At 36.2% G+C, this 22,252-nt stretch overlaps 3 protein-coding genes across 3 annotated transcripts; 2 read left to right on the top strand and 1 right to left on the bottom strand.

The window, feature by feature from the left end:
* The first annotated feature begins 5,773 nt into the window (after positions 1-5,773).
* Positions 5,774-8,965, top strand: LOC113322353 (Golgi SNAP receptor complex member 1-1-like). Its single transcript, XM_026570427.1, has 5 exons — positions 5,774-6,198; positions 6,506-6,733; positions 6,871-7,038; positions 8,428-8,532; positions 8,656-8,965. The coding sequence occupies exons 1-5, from the start codon at positions 6,160-6,162 to the stop codon at positions 8,767-8,769; spliced, it is 654 nt and encodes a 217-aa protein (XP_026426212.1). The 5' UTR covers positions 5,774-6,159; the 3' UTR covers positions 8,770-8,965.
* Positions 8,966-9,469: 504 nt separating this feature from the next.
* LOC113322354 (nucleoid-associated protein At4g30620, chloroplastic-like) lies at positions 9,470-11,612 on the bottom strand. Its single transcript, XM_026570428.1, has 7 exons — positions 11,494-11,612; positions 10,736-10,887; positions 10,509-10,609; positions 10,366-10,405; positions 10,214-10,285; positions 9,933-9,989; positions 9,470-9,843 (listed from the first exon to the last, which is right to left on the bottom strand). The coding sequence occupies exons 1-7, from the start codon at positions 11,582-11,584 to the stop codon at positions 9,769-9,771; spliced, it is 588 nt and encodes a 195-aa protein (XP_026426213.1). The 5' UTR covers positions 11,585-11,612; the 3' UTR covers positions 9,470-9,768.
* A 59-nt stretch (positions 11,613-11,671) lies between these two features.
* Positions 11,672-16,057, top strand: LOC113320799 (pentatricopeptide repeat-containing protein At4g31850, chloroplastic). The gene is made up of 2 exons (XM_026568692.1): positions 11,672-15,320; positions 15,607-16,057. Exons 1-2 carry the CDS (start codon positions 11,982-11,984, stop codon positions 15,625-15,627), a joined length of 3,360 nt encoding a protein of 1,119 aa, XP_026424477.1. The 5' UTR covers positions 11,672-11,981; the 3' UTR covers positions 15,628-16,057.
* Positions 16,058-22,252: the final 6,195 nt, after the last annotated feature.

Genomic DNA, 22,252 nt, shown 5'->3' with positions numbered 1-22,252 from the left:
TTATTGTTGAAGTTGTGATACAATTGAACTTTGATACTATGTAATAATACTATGACACTGTATAACAATGTCGAGACCGATGCTTTCTCGTTGTTATAGATACATATCTTCAATGGCGGTGATGCTAAAATTACAACCTTTGGGATCATTGGAGTACTTAGAAGTGACGAATATTTCGAGGAATGTTGAAGATTAGACATGTGGAATAGGATCTACTAAAGTTTCTTTATCTTTTTTGTATTCCAGATGTATTGATAGTTTTTTCACTAAAATTGACAAATGTGGAGTTTGTTAGAGCATTGCTCGGCCGAACTCGCATGCGTTGCTATCTCAAGCATGTTTGTAAATGTTAGTGATCAAACTATAAGCCTTTATTTCTAGTCTATTATAGCTAAGTCTCGACTAGGATAGAAAGTGTAGTTGAGCTCAAGGACTTCATGGCGATTCATCATACAAGTAGAAGAACTACTCAAGGAACCGATGGAACTTCTCAATAAAAAGGTATGTGAAGACTTGAACTTATCCATCACTCAAAAGTCTATCTACTCTATCTCCTACTTTTTGAGATAAAAAGTCGTATGCTATATATATAGACTTTATTATACACATTTGGTATTTCGAGCCGAGTATACCTCGCCTATCTATATCTCGAAATTTGAGTTGGTAAGCTTTTCGCTCTAACCAAGTTTATCTTTACCATGTGACGAAAGTCATGATATGTTTCAATCATCTTGAAAATTGCTTTGATGAGAAATGGTGTAACAACTAAATAACGTCCTCTAAGAATGTTTCAATAATTGAAATGAGAGTTTAGATTACATAACCAATGGTGGACATAAGCATTGTTGTGGAAACACATTTATGTATAAGTCATATTCCTCAAACAAAAGTTGCGAACTTTGTTGATCAAGAGAAACGGAATATGGCGTAGCCAAGTCCGCGAACCGGCGGAAGTTTTTGTCCGAGAAATTCTGCTATAGTTTGTGAACTCCTTCCGTGAACTTAAGTCCGCGAACCCAGTCCACGAACTTGAGTTTGTTATATCTAAAGATTTTGATCGTGAACTAATACTTATAAAGACTAAGGAATGCAGTATGCAAACCGTGCCTATAAAGTTCATGAACAGACTCAAGTGAATCACATCATCTTTGCTTCAATTGTGTCTTGTGTAGTTACATAAGATTTCCTTGCAATTGAACAACTCTCTAACTAGTTCATCTTGAAGTCATTTGAACTAGTTATGGTGAAGAAGAACATGGTTGATATGAAATGCTCATATGGCTAACCTTTGGTTAACTATTGTTGAACCAACAAGTGCATACGTTTGGGTACGGTTAAAAAACCTAGAAGCGTGCATTGTCAAGTGTGTGTAACAAGCTAAGTTTTCGATCTAACGGTTGAGAAATATTAGCTTGAATCTAAACCAGGTTTTCATCTAACGGTGGATATTGATTGCTTTGTTACCAAGGTAACTTAAGTGCAAACCCTGATTTGAAAGACTATATAAATGAGACATCTAGCCTTGTGCAAAACTAATCCCCACACCTTACGTGTGATACTAGTTTGCGTGCTAGAGTCGTTTCTCCTTTAACCTTTGGTTTTCTTCTTCTAAAACCAGGTTAACGACTTAAAGACTTCATTGGGATCGTGAAGCCAGACCGATACTACTTTTATCGTAGTTGTATGATCTGATCTTGCATCTTCTATCGTACGAGTACAATCAGATTGATTGGATTGAGATTGATATCTCCGATTGGCAATATATTAAAAGTAATCACAAACATCTTTGTCTCATTGTTTTTGATTCCGCAACATCTTGTTTCGCTACCATACAATTAAGATTGTTGTGAGGTGATTGATAACTCTAGGCTGTTCTTCAGGAATATAAGACCGGATTATCAATTGGTTCCTGTTCACCTTGGTTATTATCAAAAGACGGAACAAAACCTTTTAGGATTTATCTGTGGGAGTCAGATTAATCCTTTGATAGACTTGTCTGTGTGAGACAGATTTGTTTATTGTCAAAGCCTGCGATTTTGGGTCGTAGCAACTCTTAGTTGTGGGTGTGATCAGCTAAGGGAATCAAGTGCGCAGTATCCTGCTGGGATCAGAGGCGTAGGTTGTACAACTGTACCTTGGATCAGTGGGAGACTGATTGGGGTTCAACTACAGTCCAGTCCGAAGTTAGCTTGGATTAGGCTAGTGTCTGTAGCGGTTTAATAGAGTGTGTGTTCAATCTGGACTAGGTCCCAGGGTTTTTCTGCATTTGCGGTTTCCTCATTAACAAAATTTCTGGTGTCTATGTTATTTCATTTTCCGCATTATATTGTTTTATCTTTATAATTGAAATAATACAGGTTGTGCGTTTGACTCAATCAATTGGAAATCCTACCTTTGGTTGTTGATTGATATTGATTGATCCTTGGATATTGGTCTTTGGTACCATCCAACTTATTCCTTGTGTTTGATTAGAGACTCGCTGATTTCTATTAGCTTGAGTAAATCAAAACAAGAGAGAGATATTAACTCCTTGAGATACTTTTATCTAGATTGAGTCTGACTGTCTAGTTGATTATCTAGAAAGTATTTTGGAGTTAGTCCATACAGATTGCTAAGCGAAATATTGGGTGGTGTTGTTAGACCCCCTCTTTTTCATTGGCATTTACTACTTTAGAAGGGTTGAGTGAGGATTTTATTGTATTTTTGAACAGGTTAAGCAATTGTATGTCTGGTGATGATGCTAACCATAGAATTCGTAGTTAACTATTCCATAGGTTAGGCATTATTATTCAAAAGGGTGTCGGTGCCCAGCTTGTTGCTAGGATACCCACAAACTCTTTGTGAATTGTATGAAATACCAATAGGTCCTAGAAATAATATATTAGAGGGAGTTTGGTCAAGTTGACCTAGTCAACTGTTTATTTGGTCATTTTTAAAACATATATATTACTTTTTGGTCCTACAAAATATGGTTTGGTCCTAAGATGACATCATGGATGATGTAATTTTCTCCTGGGACTGTCAGAAATACCCTTTTGGGACCATATAGTATATATACTCAATTGTTAAGAGAGAAGAAATCATTTTTCAGATCCAATTTCTCTCTCCTACCGGTTCTCCCTTTCTTCTCAGCCGCTGCAATTTTTCTAGGGTTTTTAATTTTTTTTCTGCTGCTGCAATTGTTTACAGAGATGAACTTACTACTTATGAAGATTAATTTACAGAGATTATAAAGATAAATTAGAAGATTTTACAAAGAGATTATGATGAAATTTGTTGATGCTGTTGAAAAGAATATGACGAAATCCATTGCTGCTGTGGCAGATTCATCTGCTATTCTGCTGCTGTTGAAGATTCATCTGCTCCCATTGAAGATTTAATTAGGTTTTATTCTTTTTCTTTACTATTGTTCTTTACTTTGTTGCTATTGAAGGTTTGAGTTGAATAAGGGTTTGTTTGTATGTTCATTTTCAAGAATGAACTGTGTTTCTATATCTTGAATTAGTGACGAAGATAATGATTTCGTTTTTTTTCTAGGGTTACCATGATGTTGTTGCATTTGTTGTTTTTGGAGGCAACGATTTTTTTGTTGATGCGGTTTTGAAGATGAACTTAAGTTGAAAGATGAACTCGTGTTGTTTTTCATTTTCTGTTGGTGTTGCTGTTGAAGAAGGTTAAATTTAGAAATATGTTTTTGTTGAAGATAAACTCGTCAAACCCTGGAAATCTGTTGTCGTTGATGATGTTGTTGCTGTTGAAGATGATAGAGATCTGATCTTCTCGTGTTGTTGACGTTGAAGACGATCCATAAAAGCAATGAAGACGATGGTATTGCTTTTGAAGAAGATGATGGAGATGATGTTTATTGCTGTTAAAGATGATGGATATGATATTTTTCTTTTGGGATATTTGGAGTTCAGTACTCAAGTTTTGACTAACACTAGCCTTTGGTCAAACATTTGTCCAACGTTAGGCCTTGGTACCTGGACTGGATGTTGACCCTGGTTGACTGTTTATGACCTGACTTTCATTAATCTTGTGAAAATAAAAACTGCAAAAATAATGAGTTTACAAGTCTATCCCTGATATGGGTCTAAGATCCAACGGTTGAAAAAAATAATTGGTCTATGGCTCGGATGTAAGATACCAATTAACCATATACTTAATTCCTGTTCCTCCGCCTCCATAACCAGTTCAATATTTGTCTTCTTCAACACCCTCTTCAGTGATTAGTTCCATTAACACCACCATCTTGTTCATGGCACCAACAAACTCCAATATGACGCAATCACCACAAATCTCAAAACAAGACATTACTTAACTGGATCAAATTAAACCCTAACCATTCTTCATCTGCAATACATGTTCTTCCATTATTTCTCGTATCACCTTCTTCCTGTAACAAATTCAAGCAAACCCCGTCTTTGTAACAGTGTAACAACTTGAATTTTTTCCTCTAAATTCCCAAATCTTCATCAATTTCTTATCAATTCAAACAAAAAAAAGCCCAATATAATTTCATATATCAAAACCCCAATTTTTGAACCAAACGAAACCCTTTCTACTGAATCTAATCAAACCTCAATTTCTGGATCAAAACCCCAAATTTTCCTAATTAAAACCCATTTTCTAAATTAAAACCCCACTTTTATCAAATCAAAACCTTAATTTCACTAAATAGAAACCATAATTTCTGTTGTTATCTTTTAAATTGGAGGTGTTGGTGAAGGTGGAGCGGTGTTATATATGTGGTAGGTATGGCGAGCTAATGAATAAATGACTATGGAGTAAGCTGTGACGGTCTTCTTACCGCCAATCGTATTAATCATTTTAGTTAAGAGTTGGAGAAATAGAAATGGTATGTCTTTTTGTTCCTATACTTTCAACATGTATTGATGTTCTTAGTGATGAGATGAAAATGGAACGGTATTGATGTTTTTTCTGTTGCAGGTCGTATTGGTGTTTTTAGGAAAGAGACGAAGAATATGATGGTCGGAAGATGGAAGGGAATAAAGGGGGAGTGGGGATGGAGAGTTCATCGTCGGGGAGGGTTAGGTTACGACTGTGAAGTGTGTAAAATGTATGTGTGACAGTAAGGGTGATTTAGTCTGAATAAAGGGTAAATAGTCATTCCATAATTATTTTATTTTTTTAGTAATTACTAAACAGAAATAAAAAATTTAACACGGTGAACCAGGGTCAACGTCCAGTCCAAGTGCCAATGCCTAACGTTGGACAAATGTTAGACCAAAGCTTAGTATTGGTCAAAAATTGAGTACTAAACTCCAATTATCCCTTTTCTTTTTCTTTTTTCTCTGCCACTGTTTTTCTTTTTTGATTTGTTCATGCTGCTGTTGAAGATTTTGTGTCCATGTAAAGAATGAACTCTGTTTTTAGATCTTGAATTATTAGGTGTTCATGTAAAAAATGAACTCGTGTTGATGATGAACTCGTCTTGAATTACTAGGTATTCATTTGAAGGAATGAACTCCGCAGTTCATCAGACAGAATGAACTGCTACAAAAAATAAGTAGTAAATTTAGTTTGGTTTTATTAGGAGTTCATTTGAAAGGATGAACTCGGTTTTCATATAGGTTTTAATTAGGAGTTCATTTGAAAGAATGAACTTGGTTTTCATATAAGTTTTATTAGGAGTTCATATGAAAGAATAAACTCGTGTTTTTATTCATAATAGTGAAATTTTTGTTATGGGTTCATTTGGAAAAATGAACTCTAATTTTATTTAGGAGTTCATTAAAAAGAATGAACTGCTAAAAAATAAGTAAACAATTTCTTTTTAGGTTTTATTAAGTGTTCATTTGGAAGAATGAACTCCGAAGTTCATCAAACAAAATGAACTGGTGCAAAAAATATTTGTAATTAATAAAGAAGGGTATTTTGATCCATTTAATATTTTTAAATAATTATGGACCAACTAGAAAGTGTGATTTCCTAAAAGACCAAACCACACAAAAATGACCATGTTTGTTTAATAAAGTTTTCCTTACTCATAATTAATAAAAATCAATCCCCATTACCAAATAAAACTCTCCCTCGCCAAAAGCCTCCCTCTCTTTCTCTGTTGTTATATTTCTGTGTCAAGTGTTCAATTTCGTAGAATCCATTTGATAGATTAAGCTCAAGCTGTTCGATTCCCTCATGGATTTGCCTACATCATGGGATGCCCTAAGGAAACAGGTATTATCTTATTTTCTTCCTTTTTTACCATGATGGCCAATTTAATTGACAAAATTAGGTCCTCTTTTTTGACCAGGCTAAACAAATTTACTTTTGGTATCTTCTCTGATTCAAGAGTTTGGTATCTTCTCTAATTCAAGAGATTTTTAGGGTGTTATTGGAGAAATTTTCAGGAGGAGGATAATTAGATCTGGTTTTATTGCCATTTGATCAAAATTAAAACTCTTAAATTGGTTACGAGGTTAACTTTAGTTCATGATTTTTATTTTTTATTTTCTTACATTGAATTATTTACCTCTGATTGTAGGCAAGGAAACTTGAAGCACAATTAGATGAGCATATGAACTCATACCGTAGATTGGTTTCTACTAAAGACGATGGTACACAAACTGAACTTGACTCTGCAATTGATCGCTTACTTAAACAACTTAAGCAAGTCAATACACAGATGCAATCTTGGGTATCCTCGGGGAGATTAGAAACATATTCTCATACATTGACTCGACATCAAGAGATTCTAGAAGACCTAAATCAAGTAAGTAAATTTATGATCCACCTGAATGGAGTGGTTTAAATTTTTAGACTTGATTCAGTTATCGTTACATAGAGACTATGTGTGTGTATATATATATATTTGAACGGTAACACGTGTTTAAAATGATTCAAGTACAGGAGTTTTATCGTCTCCGCTCTAGCATTAGAGCTAAACAAGAGCATGCCTCATTGCTTGAAGATTTCAGGGAATTTGACCGTACTAGGCTAGATTTGGAAGATGGTGGTGGTTCTCAAGAACAGTCTCTTCTTAAAGAACATGCTTCGATCAGCAAAAGTACAGGACAGGTATTTCAAACAGCTTTTTTAGTTAATGCTTTATAAAGTATTGGTTGTATTATATACCACGTCTAGGATCTTCAGTTTACTTAGTTTGATAATGGAACAAGGTATTTGTCTCCTAGACTTGGATATTGAGCTCATTGTCAGTGGTGAACTCTAAACATGTTTCCTGGTGGATCATTTTCTTTATGGGGACTGTTATGAGGAAGAAAAAACATTATGACCATAATATATATTGTTATCAAGTATTAGGATGTCTCGGGCAAGTCGTACTTATACCTTTGAGAAAAGTTTGAACGTACTTCGCTTAGCAAAAATTATGGAAGTGTATGAAGCATCTATTGGATTTTCTTCACCTTGTTTAATTGGATACACTTCGCCTTGCTTAATTGAGGATATTGTTCACATATTTGTTTATATGTTGTTTCACTTTCTCTCTCTTAAAGATCTGTTTATGTGTTTTCTCTAATATGTCAAAACATTAATAAGTAAAGTATTATCTGTTTCGTTCCCCCAGTGTGAATACTATGACAATCTTCTGTTGTATAATGGCATCATGGTGTCTCCCCCCTGACTGAATGTTAGGTCATAATGGAGTCAAGTTCTGGTTGTTTTATAGAGAATATAAACTCAATCTGAATGTTCTAATTAGCAATATACATTTTTACTTGATGTATATCAAATAATTCTCGTGTCAAATAAGCAATGACCTCACATGCTCTGTGGTAAGCTCAGGCGCATTTAACCTGTGTTACGAGACACGCCTAAAAAAGTTTTGAGCCGTGTTGACACTTTTAGACACGGCACACGTGTCCGGCTCAGTTTCCAAGAAATAGATATTCTTGTACTTCTATATCTGTTAGATTTTTTTTTAGTTATTCGGATATTCTTTTTTGAGTTTTGCTTAAAAAATTACTCCGTATTTGTGAAGCTCTATATTTAGTAATGCATGGATAGAAGGATCTCCATTTGATGCAATTGTAGGATAATATACCTTATTAAGAGATATATTCTTTTAAAAAGACATGTTTTAGCTTTAGATTTGGTAGTGTGAAGATTCTCTCTAGATATTTTCTCTTGCTATCTACTTTGTGCAAATCGGGTTCCAGTTTTCTAATTTTTTAAGTTGCCGTATCAAAGTAATGTACTGGACAAGACTCCCACTGTCCATGTCGTTATAACACAACATTTAACCAATAACCGTTCTTATTGTCTACTCCCGCAGTATGATCCCACACATACAAAATTATTGTGAATCTTTTTTGCTACAGAAATATCTATCTTGATGTCATTTTCCTGGAATTATTATATCATGAGTACTCCATTGACACAGAATTTGTAGAGAATGTTCAGCAAATGATATCCACTAAAGTTGCGAACACTTGTTTTATATAGATGGATACTGTGATTTCCCAAGCGCAAGCCACACTTGTATCGCAATGCTCAACATTTGGGGGAATCACTTCAAAGATAGGCAATATTAGCAGCCGTCTACCAACGGTATGTAAAACAGTTTCTCTGACAAAGTTATGCTTTCTGCATTGTTAAAAAGAAAAAGAAACAAGATTGTAGAATGTTGGGTTCTATTATTATCTCTGCTAATTTTCCATACTGATGATGCAGGTAAATCATATTGTTTCGTCGATAAAGAGAAAGAAATCGATGGATACTATAATTCTTTCCCTGGTTGCATCTGTGTTCACATTTCTTATTCTAATTTACTGGTTTACCAAGTGATTGGAAGGGTATGAATCCACTGATTTTTTATTTTTTTTTGGTTCTGATTTTAGTTTTATATGTTGGTCGCAGTTCTTGTAATTTCTTAAATGCCTTATTTTTGTCAAGAAAGAAAGGTCCTCCTATATGTAATTCATATTCTTATAAATGTATGTCAAACTGTTTAAACTAACGAAAATGCTTTCATTTGTTACTATACGGAGGAAACAACAGACGGTTTAAGTACATGTTTCAGGGGAAAGACAACACGGTGCAAGTGACCAGATTTGCCCATTCCCACCCCACAGTGAGATTAGCAAACAGGTAAATGGGATGGGGAAACGCTCAAATCTGATAGAAGTTGAGACGGCCCGCCTTGGTAAGGCCGATATTCAGCTCTAGTTGAGATGCTGCTCCTCTCAAACGGAGCCACACGAACTTCTCTGAGCCAGTAACAGCTAGGTTCAACTGAACTCGAGATTAAGATTCGTTGGCCTGAACCGTTAATACACCCCTCTGGAATCTATTAATATTCTTAGAATCTTGTCTTAGACGTGGGTTTATTTTCCCAATTCCTAGGTTAGTACGCATATCTTCAATTGACTGTGCACCAGCTTAGCTTGAATTGAAGCTCTTTGATTACGTGAGCAGGATTTAAGGTTACGATCTTTCTCTTCCTAAAGATAATAAAAGTTACCGCAGAGCAGCTGCGTGCATGTTCTTTATGTTGGAAGGTATTGATGGTACTAAATTTAATGATAAGTACCCTTTGTATCTTAGATCTTGCTCCAACAGCCATTTGGTTGTTTAGTAGTAACATGAACGGAGATTTATTTAACTACCAAGAACGAAATATAACTACGTACTCACGACAAATATGATCAATAAAAATAAACTACCCATGGTCGAGAACGGCCAGCTAGTTTTAGTATACGGAGTTGAAGAGTAAGGCGGCCCAATTCCCTGACTTCACCACCAACATCACATTGTTGTAAAACCATGAATTCAGATTTCTTAGCATTACTTCAATCCTTCACTTAAACCTTGTGGCATTCCTAGGCTCTGTGCAAGATCACTCATCCTCTCCTTCATTGCCTGCAGACAAACCCAGAATTTAAGTGCTCCTAGACCATCATATATAAGAAGTTTTGATTCTTCTACAGAAACGGGGTTCTAAGTCTTACCAGCACACTCTTTTGGTGAGCGTCCTTGTATGCCTCTGTAACTAAAAGTGAGAGCTTCTGCACATATAGAAGGATACAATAAACATCATTATAAATTCAACATCAAGGTTTTTAAAATTTGATCAGTTGTGTTGGAATATTGGCTCCTATGTGTTGGTGAGTTGAATCTGTGGTTCTATTAAAAAAAAAGGAAAAAAAAGGAGATTTCAAACGAAAACAAGGAATAGTTGGAACATTATTATAAGTAAAAATATAATAGCAAACAAAGGCACTCTACTTACTTCTGCTCCTAACTCAATTGCAGCCTCTGTGATCTCAGTTCGTATAGGTTGCTGATTTCCAGAAAGTGTTACCTAGGATATAAAGTAAGCCCTTGAGTTAAGCTAGTGCATCAGAACCTAACGAAAGGCTTGTGATACGACCTAAGACATACCTTTATCAGTTCACCTTCACAGTACCCATCAAACTCTGCTCTGTAAAAACATTGGAAAGCCAAAACTTAGCCAGTTAGTGATTCTAATTACCGACAGAAAAGCCATTTGAAGAACGACAAAAGGTTAGGCAAATAATACATACACAGCAAGTTCTTTCTGCACACGCACTGCTTCAACTTGGACAACCATTTGTGCCTTCTTTACCGTCTCATACAAATTTTGCATGTTACCTAAAATTCCTGCCTACAGTAAGAAACAAAACATGAAATAGACCTAGAATTTTCAGTTGATTAAGTACGCCTTTTAAAACTTCAATGATACAGGAAACACATGTTTCATCTAAAAAAAATTAATGATAGTATGACTCACCTTTGCAGGGGCATCATCAGCATTCCCATTATCTTTCTTTCCTCCAAACAAACTGTAGACACGAAGAGCTCCCCGAGTATTCCCAAGTTTCTTACCAGGCAGTGATAGAGTTCGAATACCAACTAAATTGGTTTTTAGGTTTACCTTGTTACCTGAAAGGAGTATAAAGTTACAAAGTCATAAGCGTAAAAATACAGGGGAATTCTTAAGCAATATAGTGGAAGTTAATGTAGTATAACCTATGGTACAATTTATTGAGTGACTGAACAAGAGAGTGAGGACGAAGAGAAGAGGTAAAATTGTCCATACAAGTACTACTTCCATTAAGTGTGCGTATGCTTATAAAAGATATACCTAGTCAAGAGAAACCCAATTTCTTGCTAATTTTTGTTAAAGTTATTGTCAATAAGGAAGACCCAACATCATTATTGTATTAATTAACCACAAACCTAACCTCTATTTTTCTAGGTTATCATGTTCTGCACACAAATACATATAGATCTAAACCCCCATAACTCTTAATAATATCTAACCATGTCGATCCAAATAACCCAAAAACCACAATTCCAGCGACACCTAAATGTGTTAGCATTTCAAAAATTGCAACAAAATTTTCGATCATATAGTTGAAGAAACAAAAAACCTAGTATATATGATGTTATTTTTAACATAACATACACCCTAAATTCATAATTCAAACAGATAAACTTTACAATGAAAAGAAAGAAAAAAAAAGAGAGTAAAGGTAGGAGCTTTACATAGAGAAGCTGATGAAAAGGTAGGATTTTTCACGCCATTTAGTCTATGGAGATAAGAGATAGAACCAGTAACAGCAGTAGTCGATGCCATTAGAACGAAGAAGATATCATAGAGAGAGGGTTGGGGTGGGGGGGTGGGGTGGTGAATCTATAAACTTCAATATTCTACTATTTTTGGATAACACCCTCCATTTCATAATTATTTACATGATAACCCCCCTCAACCAAAGATATTTGCTTTCATATTATCTTCTTCGGAAAAAAAGATCATATCAAGGACTCAAATAACTTACTGTCACCACCCACCCTTTAGAAGAAGAGGAAGAAGGAGGAGGAGAAAGGTGTCTCATTTTGATAAACACAGATAAGTAAGGAAGTTTTCTTGTTTGTATTTGAAGGGATAATAATATGATTATGAATGACTTCAGATATTCTTATTAGTTAATTTACTTGTATGTTTGTTGCAATTAGAGGTATCTTCATCATCAATGTGTACCTGTAATTTAAGGTTTAGTGTTGTTCAATGTGATTTCAAACCAAGTCCTTTCGCAAATGAGTATCATCAGTTTATGAAAAGAAGAAAAATTGAGAATTTGAAGGTTTTGACAGATGGGTGTGCTAGTGGTAGTGGAAGAAATTGGAAGAAGAAATCAAGAAGAAAACAAGCAGGTATTTGTGGGTTTTTAATGAAAAGTTCATTGGAAATTGGACGGGGGAAACCAACAAGTAGTGGGTTGTGTTCTGATGAGGAGGTTGTTAGGGTACTTAAGTCTATTTCTGATCCAATTCAGGCTTTTTCTTACTTTAAATCTGTTGCTCAACAACCTAACATTGTTCATACTACTGAATCATGTAACTATATGCTTGAATTCATGAGAGTTCACAGAAGAGTGGAAGACATGGCTGTTGTGTTTGATTTAATGCAGAAACAGATTATTAGGAGGGATTTACAAACTTTTTTGACAATTTTAAAGGGTCTTAGTATAAGGGGAGGTATTCGGAAAGCCCCTTACGCTATTGATCGAATGAGTAGTGCTGGTTTTGTTTTAAATGCTTTTTCTTATAATGGGTTGATTCATTTTCTCATTCAATCCGGGTATCGTAGAGAGGCTTTGGAGGTCTACAGAAAAATGGTCTCTCAGGGTCTTAAACCAAGCTTGAAGACTTATTCTGCGCTGATGGTAGCTTTAGGAAAGCTAAGAGATACTGAGACTGTGTTGGGTTTATTGGAAGAGATGGAAAGCTTGGGTTTGAGACCAAATATTTATACCTTCACTATATGTATTAGGATCCTCGGCCGGGAAGGGAGAATTGACGATGCGTATGGAATTTTGAAAAGGATGGAAGAGGAAGGATGTGGACCTGATGTTGTTACTTATACTGTTCTCATTGATGCTCTTTGCAACACAGGTAGAGCCCATGACGCCAAGGAATTGTTTCTAAAAATGAAAAGATCCACCAATCAAAAACCTGACCGGGTAACTTATATCACATTGCTGAACAAGTTTAGCGATTCTGGGGATCTGGATTCTGTAAAAGAGTTTTGGCGCCAAATGGAGTCGGATGGTTATTCTCCTGATGTGGTTACCTTTACAATTCTCGTTGATTCTTTGTGCAAAAGCGGGAAGATTGACGAAGCATTTGGCACATTGGATATTATGAGAAGCAAAGGTATTTTACCAAATCTACATACTTACAATACATTAATTGGTGGCCTTCTGAGAGTAAATAGATTGCATGAAGCATTGGAATTATTCTTTCACATGGAAACCCAGAGCCATGAACCCACGGCATATACGTACATCCTCTTCATAGACCACTATGGAAAGAACGGGGAGCCTGGTAAAGCTCTTGAGGCCTTTGAGAATATGAAGAGTAAGGGAATTGTTCCTAACATTGTTGCTTGCAATGTTTACTTGTATAGTCTCGCAGAGTTGGGTGAAGTTGGTTCGGCGAAGGATGTTCTTCATGGGCTAAAGAACAGTGGCCCTGCTCCAGATTCTATAACTTACAATATGATGATTAAGTGTTACAGCAAGGCGGGTAAACTAGATGAAGCTGTAAAGTTGCTTTCTGAGATGATTGAATGTGGGTGTGATCCGGATGAGATTACAATGAACTCGTTGATAGACGTGCTTTACAAAGGGGACCGGGTAGACGATGCGTGGAATATGTTTCTTAAAATGAAGGAGATGAAGCTTGCTCCTACAGTTGTAACCTACAATACTTTATTAGCAGGGCTGGGTAAGGAAGGTAAAATAAAAGATGCCATAGATTTATTTGAAGTAATGGATTCAAATGGTTGTTCTCCAAACACGGTGACATTTAACACTCTTCTAGATTGTCTTTGCAAAGCTGGTGAGGTAGATATGGCCTTGAAATTGCTTTGTAGAATGTCGGAAATGGATTGTAGACCTGATGTTTCTACTTACAACACAATTATACATGGTTTAGTTAAAGAAGATAAGGTTAGTGCTGCTTTCTGGATCTTCCATCAGATGAAAAAAATTGTCTCCCCTGATTTGATAACTTTGTGCACCCTCCTTCCTTTTATGGTTAAACACCGGCAGATTGAAGATGCTTTGAAGATCACCGAGAACTTTTTCCTTCAGGCTGAGCATCAAGCCACTAGGTCTTCTTGGGAAAATCTCATGAGTGGAATTTTGGGTGAAGCTGAAATCGACGAATCCATTCGCTTTGCTGAACTGGTGGTGTCAGCTAAGCTTTGCGAGGATGATTCCTTGGTTTCTGTTATAATTAGATATTTGAAACCTAAGAATTCCCTCCATGCTTACGAAGTATTTGGGAAATTCACAAAGGAATATGGAGTTTTACCGACCCTTAAATCATATAATCCTTTAATTGATTGTCTGCTTCAAGATCAATTTTCTGTGTTAGCTTGGAGCCTGTTTGGGGAGATGAAAGATTCTGGCTGTGATCCTAATGTTTCCACATACAATTTGTTACTAGATGACCTTGGTAAGACTGAGAAAGCTGACAAACTTCTGGAGCTAAAAGAAGAGATGCTCTTGAAGGGATGTGAACCAGTCACCATCACTCATAACATCATAATCTCTGGCCTTGTCAACTGCAACAGAGTAGATGAAGCCGTAGACTACTATTTCGATCTTATGAGTGGAGATTTCTCTCCAACTCCTTGTACTTTTGGGCCGATCATAGATGGACTTTCAAAGTCTGGGAGAATCGAGGAAGCAAAGCAGTTCTTTGAGGAAATGGTGGAATATAGATGCAAACCAAATTGCGCTATTTATAACATTCTAATAAACGGGTTTGGAAAAGTGGGTGACGTCGATGCTGCCATTGAGTTGTTCAAGAGGATGTTGAAAGAAGGAATTAGACCTGATTTGAAGTCGTACACTATACTTGCAGATAGCCTCTGCATGGTGGGGAGGGTGACTGATGCTCTGCGCTACTTCGAGGAAATAACCTTTACCGGCCTTGAGCCTGATTTGGTTGCTTACAATCTGATGATAAATGGACTCGGAAGAGCAGGGAGGTTAGAAGAGGCCTTTTCTCTTGTGAAGGAGATGAAGATCAAAGGGATTTTTCCTGATCTTTATACATATAATTCATTAATACTCAATCTTGGGAAGGTTGGAATGGTAGAGGAAGCCGGAGAAATGTATGAAGAATTGCAACTGCATGGACTTGAACCTAATGTTTTCACATATAATGCTCTCATTCGAGGGTATAGCATGTCCGACAATCCTGATCGGGCATATGCAGTTTATAAAAAGATGAGGGTTGGCGGCTGCATCCCCAATAAAGGAACATTTGCTCAACTTCCTAATCAATCTCAAGATGAAGTAAGTACTTGGTATTCTTATTTGTTTACATGTGTTCTAGTTGAAATAGTTACATGCTACTCCTTAATGGGCAGTCGAAATCCAACTTTCGTTCTCTCATTTTGTTGGTAACCAAATCTAATCTCTGTTCAAAACCAGTTCCAAGTATTTCTATTTACATCCTGAAATACTATCAGTTTTTCGCGTTCACTGAAATTATGTATCATTCACACTCATTACTTTGAATGCTGTATGCATATTTATTTATTCATTCACTTATGTTGTTATGAATTGATGTTCCCGATAGGTGCTTCAGATGGTTGAGTGATGTGAAGAACTCAACCTAGTTCAGTCAGTTCAGCCGAGAGAGCAACACTAACCGTGCCCAAGAATTTGGTACTCTATCAGTTAGTTTCTTGGTGTTTGACCATCAAAAGAATTTAGTAGGATCCTCTTTTTTGGAGTTCAATAGCCCAGACTTATCACGGTGAAGACAAATTCTAAGCACGGTGTTGGTGAAGACTGGATCTGTTTCAAATGCCAACCGTGCTATTGGGTAAGATTCAGGTGTCATGCCATGTTCAATACGTAAAAGCGTAAATGTAAGTATGTACTTTATTCCTTAGTTAATAGTGTTAAATTCTGGTTGGATCTCTGCTGGAGAGCAGAAACATCTACTTGTATTAGAATGAACTCCATTTATATGAAAAAATTCATGTTAGTTGTGTTTTCCTGCCTTAGTTACACTCTCATATAAAGATATACAATTTTGGCTTTTGCACTGTTTAACATGATAATTTATACGTGCTCACATTCTAAATCATGTACCTGTTGCCACAACTCTGCTCTTTTTTCTTCTCGACATGGTGCAGTCTTTTTGTTCGGATTTTTTTTTTTTTGATCGGTCAATAAGAAAATTCATTGAAAAGAGACACCGGATACTTTTTTTTTTCTTGGTCGGTCGATAAGAAAATTCATCGAAAAAAGACACTTAAGAGGGGTACCTCAACCCAAAGAGTACAACCGCATAAAAAGGAAAACCAAAAAAGATTCGGCTATCCAAAAACAAAACAAAAGCCAAAAAAATTATGGATGCCTACATAAAGAATCCCATAAGGAAATCACCATATTTGCCGTAAGACCTAACATTTTTGTGTTCGATTCGGCCCAAAAGCAAGCTTGTAATTTGACGTCTCTAATGAGGCTTGTCAAAGTTTTTTTTTTGTTCTCGAAAGTTCTTGCATTTCTATCTTTCCATATGCACCACCATATAGCAACCGGGATGTTATTCTGTATTCTACCAAGCCTTTTCATCTCCCCAATTACATTCCCAAGCCTTTATAGATGTAGCAACACTATGGTCATACGTCCATTGAAAGTAGCATCCTTCAACAAAATAATCCCATATTCTCCGAATTCTCCAACATTCATAGAACACATGCAAGCTCGATTCATTATCTTCCTCACGAAAACGCCATTCACTAGCGACATTTATACCTTTTCTTAAAAGTTTATCCACCGTCATGATCCGATCATGAGAAAGAAGCTAAAGAAAGAAATTGATTTTGTAAGGATACTCACGGCTCCAAACAATATTGGTTGGATAATCCGCCTCACCTTGATCCCCTTCTTCTCTAATTCCATCTTTAACCCTATATTGACCATGATCGCTTCCAACTCATATTCGGGTATCCATAACACCTTCTTGAATAGATATAGAAGAAAGAAGGTCAGATATAGATAAGACTTCATTTGCGATGTTTTGAGAGTATATTTGTCTAGACATAAATTTCCATCTTACGTCACCTTCCCTAACTTCATACATATTAGCTACCACAAACTCTTTGGTTTTTGAAGCTCCAGAAGCTAAAGGAAACACATCACACAATCCAAACATCTTCCCAAAATCTAGTTTCATTTCTCCCGCCAATTTTGAATCTTATATTTTTATTGAAATCTTCTAACTCTTTGTAAATAGTAAACCATAACTACCGCCTTTTGAACCTTTGGGTTGTAGAGTTCCCCAACCGGTGGATGTTTCACCGAATTTCTCAACCATAATCTTCCTTCACAAAACATCTTTTTCTAAACCAAAACGCCACCACCATATTTTTTAGCAAAGAGAATTCACTTGCTTAGTCCTCCTAATACCTAGACCACCTTCCTTTTTCGTTTTAGAAACCATTGTCCACTTGACATTATGAGCCGTTTCTTAGTTAGAATTATCATCCCATAAGAAATCTCTCACAACTTTATCTATTTTCTTCGTTATGGAGCAAGGAGATAGAAGAATAGAGAGGTAATAAATTGGTAGGCTATCCAAAACACTTTTGATGAGAGTTAACTTATCTCCTCTACAAAGACTTTTCATGTTCCAAGAAGCAATTTTTTTAGCACAAATTTTATGAATTTTTCCCATTTTTGTAAACCTCCTACCTTGTCTCCCTAGGGAAGACAAAGATAAACACTGGGAAAAGTAGCATTCTTGCAACCCAACATGCTAGCAAAGTTTTCAATTCCCTCTTCAAGACCGACCCCGAATAAACTAGTCTTCGAGAAATTTATCTCCAAACCCGAAGTAAACTCGAAACAAAGAAGTAGGTAGCGTAAGGAATCAAATTGTTCTCTCTTAGCCTCAAGAAAAATAATACTGTCATCGGAAAATTGTAAGTGATTTATTTTTGTTCCCCTTCTTTCACTGAGAAACCCGAGATTTGATCAAGTTCTTGTGCTTTTCTCAACATACAACTTAAGACTTTACCAACGATAATAAAAAGAAAGGGAGAGAGTGGGTCACCTTGACGGAGTCCCTTTTCACTACCAGAATAGCCATGAGACGAACCATTAATAAGAACTGAAAACTTTGAAAAAGTTAAACAATTTCTAATCCAAGGTCTCCAAACACCACAAAAACTCATTTTAAATAAAACTTCATTTAGAAAATTCCAATTCACATTATCGAAATCCTTTTCAAAATCAAGCTTGCAAACCCATCCTAATTGTTTTTGACGAAGTCTAGAATCCACACATTCATTTGCTATCAACACTCCATCAAGAATTTATCTTCCTTTAATAAAACTAGAGTGGGAGGGTGAAATTATGGTTGTAAGATATACATTTAAGCGCTCCGCCAAGACCTTTGAGATGATTTTATATATGGTGAAATTGTGTTTCGAAGGCACGGCTGGAGGTATATTTTTGTTTCATACCACGGTTTGCAATAATGTTACACAAAATAACACGAACTTTTCAATATACCCAAGCCGGATACTATCTAATTAGAAATTTACAGATATATCCTTAAATTTGACGCACTGATGTCGCGTTTTGATGGGCCATATAAATAGGAAAAGTATGCTCCGATACCAGCCTATTTCTCTCTCTTGAGGAAAAGTATGCTCCGATACCAGACCATTTCTCTCTCTTGATATCAGTGCGTCGAGTATCTCCCTTCATCTGCTTTAAACCCTATCATTGCAAGCCGACATATACCTACACTTGTGCTTTCAAACAGAAAATTCAAGCAACAGGACATAAATTGAATCCCTACCTTCATCATATACTCGAATGATTGCGATTTTTGGGTGTTTTCCTAATTTTTGCTTTTATTGTGTCCAGGGTTTTGGGTTTTCGACACTGGTAAAAGCTTCATAAATGGTAAATTCTTCTTCATTAAACTTATTGATACTCAGTAAAGTGGTTCCATGGGTTTCTAATAGTGTTTCAATTCTGAAGATAATAAATTACTACATAGTCATTTTGGTGATATGCAAAATCGTATGCATCGTGCTTATACTTAATTATTAGTTTATTTTACAATTGGAGACCCAATTAGGACAGGTAATTATGGTTTTATCGCTGAATTTAATTTGTCAAGACCATGGTTTAGTTCAACATCATGAAAAAAAAAAGTTCCTGCTTTCAGATAGTGACCCTATAAAACCATATATCTTAAATACATATTTTTAGTCCTTCTACACCTTTGGGATTAAGAATCAGTAGATGTAGAATTCTTTGCAAACTTAAGTATGTGTAGTTCTTCTTTCTCGAAACCCACTGAAATTATGAACCTGATTTGTTATATATCGTTTAGAGAGTAAATTGTTGTGATGGTAAATTGATTGTTCGTCCATGGTGTTAGGGAAAGATACCTGCTACTACAACAGGAGGTTCAGCGGATACTGACATCCAAGATCATGTCAGTTCCAAATAATATCTCGAGACGGCTTTTGCATCTGTTGTTTGTCCATGGTGTTAGGGAAAGATGCCGAACCATAGTATGTTTGTTTCATTCGTTCTCATAAAGTCTTTTCTTGCAGAGTATGTTTGGAGATAAGATTTCAAGAGAGAAGATCCGTTAGTTGGTAATATGTTCTCCTTATAGTGCTCTATGATACTACCAAAGGCAACTGGTAATGAATTACCTAATAACAACGGTACAACGGTGAATCCCTTAGATTTCTTGGCATATTAGATGATAAGGAGGTGTTGGAGGATACTGTGGAACTGTCTGATGTTCCAAAAGAATCTAGCAAGGTATATGAATCCTCTTGGTCGAGAACGACCAAGGAATTTACCCGGGAGGTTGGCGTAGGACATGGGTCAGATACTTTATACACTCTTACGGAGTCCCATCTAACAAATATGATTACTATTTTCTTACGAGAGAAGTTGGATCCGGCCAGCGTTGTGTGGATAAAAACACCGCAGCGGGGGAGACATCGTATGATGTAGATCGTGGTAACGCAACATCGGATTCCACACAGATGAACTCAGTCATTAATACTGAAGCAGTTTTAAAATCAAAAGAGACGGTAAAGAAAGTACATACTCCAGATGATGACGGTAAAGGTATGGAAGAAACCGTTGTAGGTCTCCATCCAAACGCTAAAGTTTTGTTTCCCATGGCCTCTTGATAAGTGCTTAATTTACATGTTTAGAGTGTCAATACCATACTTTTTTTAGTTAGATTTCTTGCATATTATCCTTGTATTACTCTTGTTTTCTATTTTATTTGTTTACTCAGGTGAATCATCCAAAGTCAGTGGAATTGAGGTTAAAAGATATAAGAAGGGGAAAGGAGCAATAATTCTGTCATAGTTACTGTTGGGAAATCATCTAAACCCAACCGTAGATGCACCATGTTCAAGATAAGTTGTCACAGTCATAGTTACGACGAGGAAAGCAAGCCGTATGCGATCCAGGGAAGCTTACGGTTTGGAAAGCATTATCAACCAAACCGTAGGTACAAATGAGAATATATGAAGGATTTGAAGACACCATTTTATAGAGGACGACGATACAAAAAGAACGCACAAAGAATGAGCTTAATCATACGTCAGATGAAGAAGTTATGGCCAAAATGGTGAAGGAAGACAATAGAGGAAATTCTGAATCACCTACGGTTGGGAAACCTAACCGTACGCAAACTCAGGGGGACTTACGGTTGAGAAACCCAACTGTACGTAAATTCAGGGAAACATTCGGTTGCGAAACCCAACCGTAGACAGACATAAAAGGTGCGAATTTGGGCTTCTAAATCAAGGAAAACGCGGTCCCGGAAGGATTCTAAACCATATATTTCGTGGGTACTATATAAGGAGAACCCCAAGACATTAAGAAAGGACATCCCATATTATACTTTTGTTCTTCATCAATATTTTAGGGTTTACCCCTTTAGGGGGAAACCGGGAAACAATGTAATCATAAGAAGCTAAACTTTATTGATTGATGATGAATTCAATGTTGTAAGCGTGAAACTTTATTATTTATATAAATCTGTTCCAAGTTTTAATCACATCATCGTTTGTTTTCACTATTTTTAGGGTTTATGATTGATTAATTATATTGTTTGAAGTGCACGCTGTATTGATCTGTTAATTGTTCTATTGCTAGTATTGGGTTAGGAGATAAGTAATCGTCGAATAATTCATACAAAAGTAGAAATCGCGAAACCTTGCAGAGGGATTATGTGGAGCAATTGCGAGTGAAGACAACACCAGCAAGTGGACCTTGAGATAAGAGTTTAACTACTGGGATCAACCTAATTCACAAAGCCTAAAGCGTTCGGTTGGATTACACCTTGAGTGAGCTACTACTTGGTGGTTCGGTTGGATAGAATCTGGTATTGGAGAGATTCTGTATCCGTTGTATAAGGAGTTTTGGGGATAGCACTGAGCTAGATGTTGTTCTACGGTTGGTGATGAATGGTTATAACGAAGATAGATAAGTATTTTAATCCAGTTATCGCTTGGTAACATCGAAGGATTCTTTGATCATCTATTTCTTTTATTTGTTATTCTTTTTATTTTACTTTAAACCAATCCCCCTTGTCTTTTATTATTTTGCTGAATCAAATAACATATCAATTACACAGCTCTCTGTGGGAACGATCCTTACCACCGCTATATTACCAGTTAATTAGTGAGAAATATCTTGATTAATTTGTTGTGGTTACGATACACATCAAATTTTGGCGCCGCTGCCGGGGAGCGGTTGTTAACTGATTTGTTATTTGGTTAGCTTGTTTTTGTTTTTAGATTTTTTATATTGTTCTTGTGAGTCATCACGTTTCCTTACGGACATAACATGTACGAAGCATAAGACCAATCATCATATTATAGTGGTAATAAATTTGGTTTTCAATCTCAATATTATGACAGCTACAAACCATTCCATGGGTATAATCAAAACCAATCTTTTGGATGTGATCAATATCCTACGGAAGATTATGGTTATTCTCATGCATATCAACAACCTTATGACGAGTATATAATTGAAAAACCACAAGGATGGGGGGATAGTTATGCTTCTAATCATGATTCTTCTAGTCTTACAGATCTAATGCATTGATTTATGGATAATATGGATCAGGAAAATCAAAAGTTGGACCAGCACATTGAAATGATGGATGAACGCGACCAGACTATGGAAAGTTATGCTCCAAAAAGATT

Source organism: Papaver somniferum, chromosome 11, assembly GCF_003573695.1.
Source record: "Papaver somniferum cultivar HN1 chromosome 11, ASM357369v1, whole genome shotgun sequence".
In the NCBI taxonomy this organism is placed as follows: domain Eukaryota; kingdom Viridiplantae; phylum Streptophyta; class Magnoliopsida; order Ranunculales; family Papaveraceae; genus Papaver; species Papaver somniferum.
This window is presented reverse-complemented; position numbering and strand designations above follow the sequence as displayed.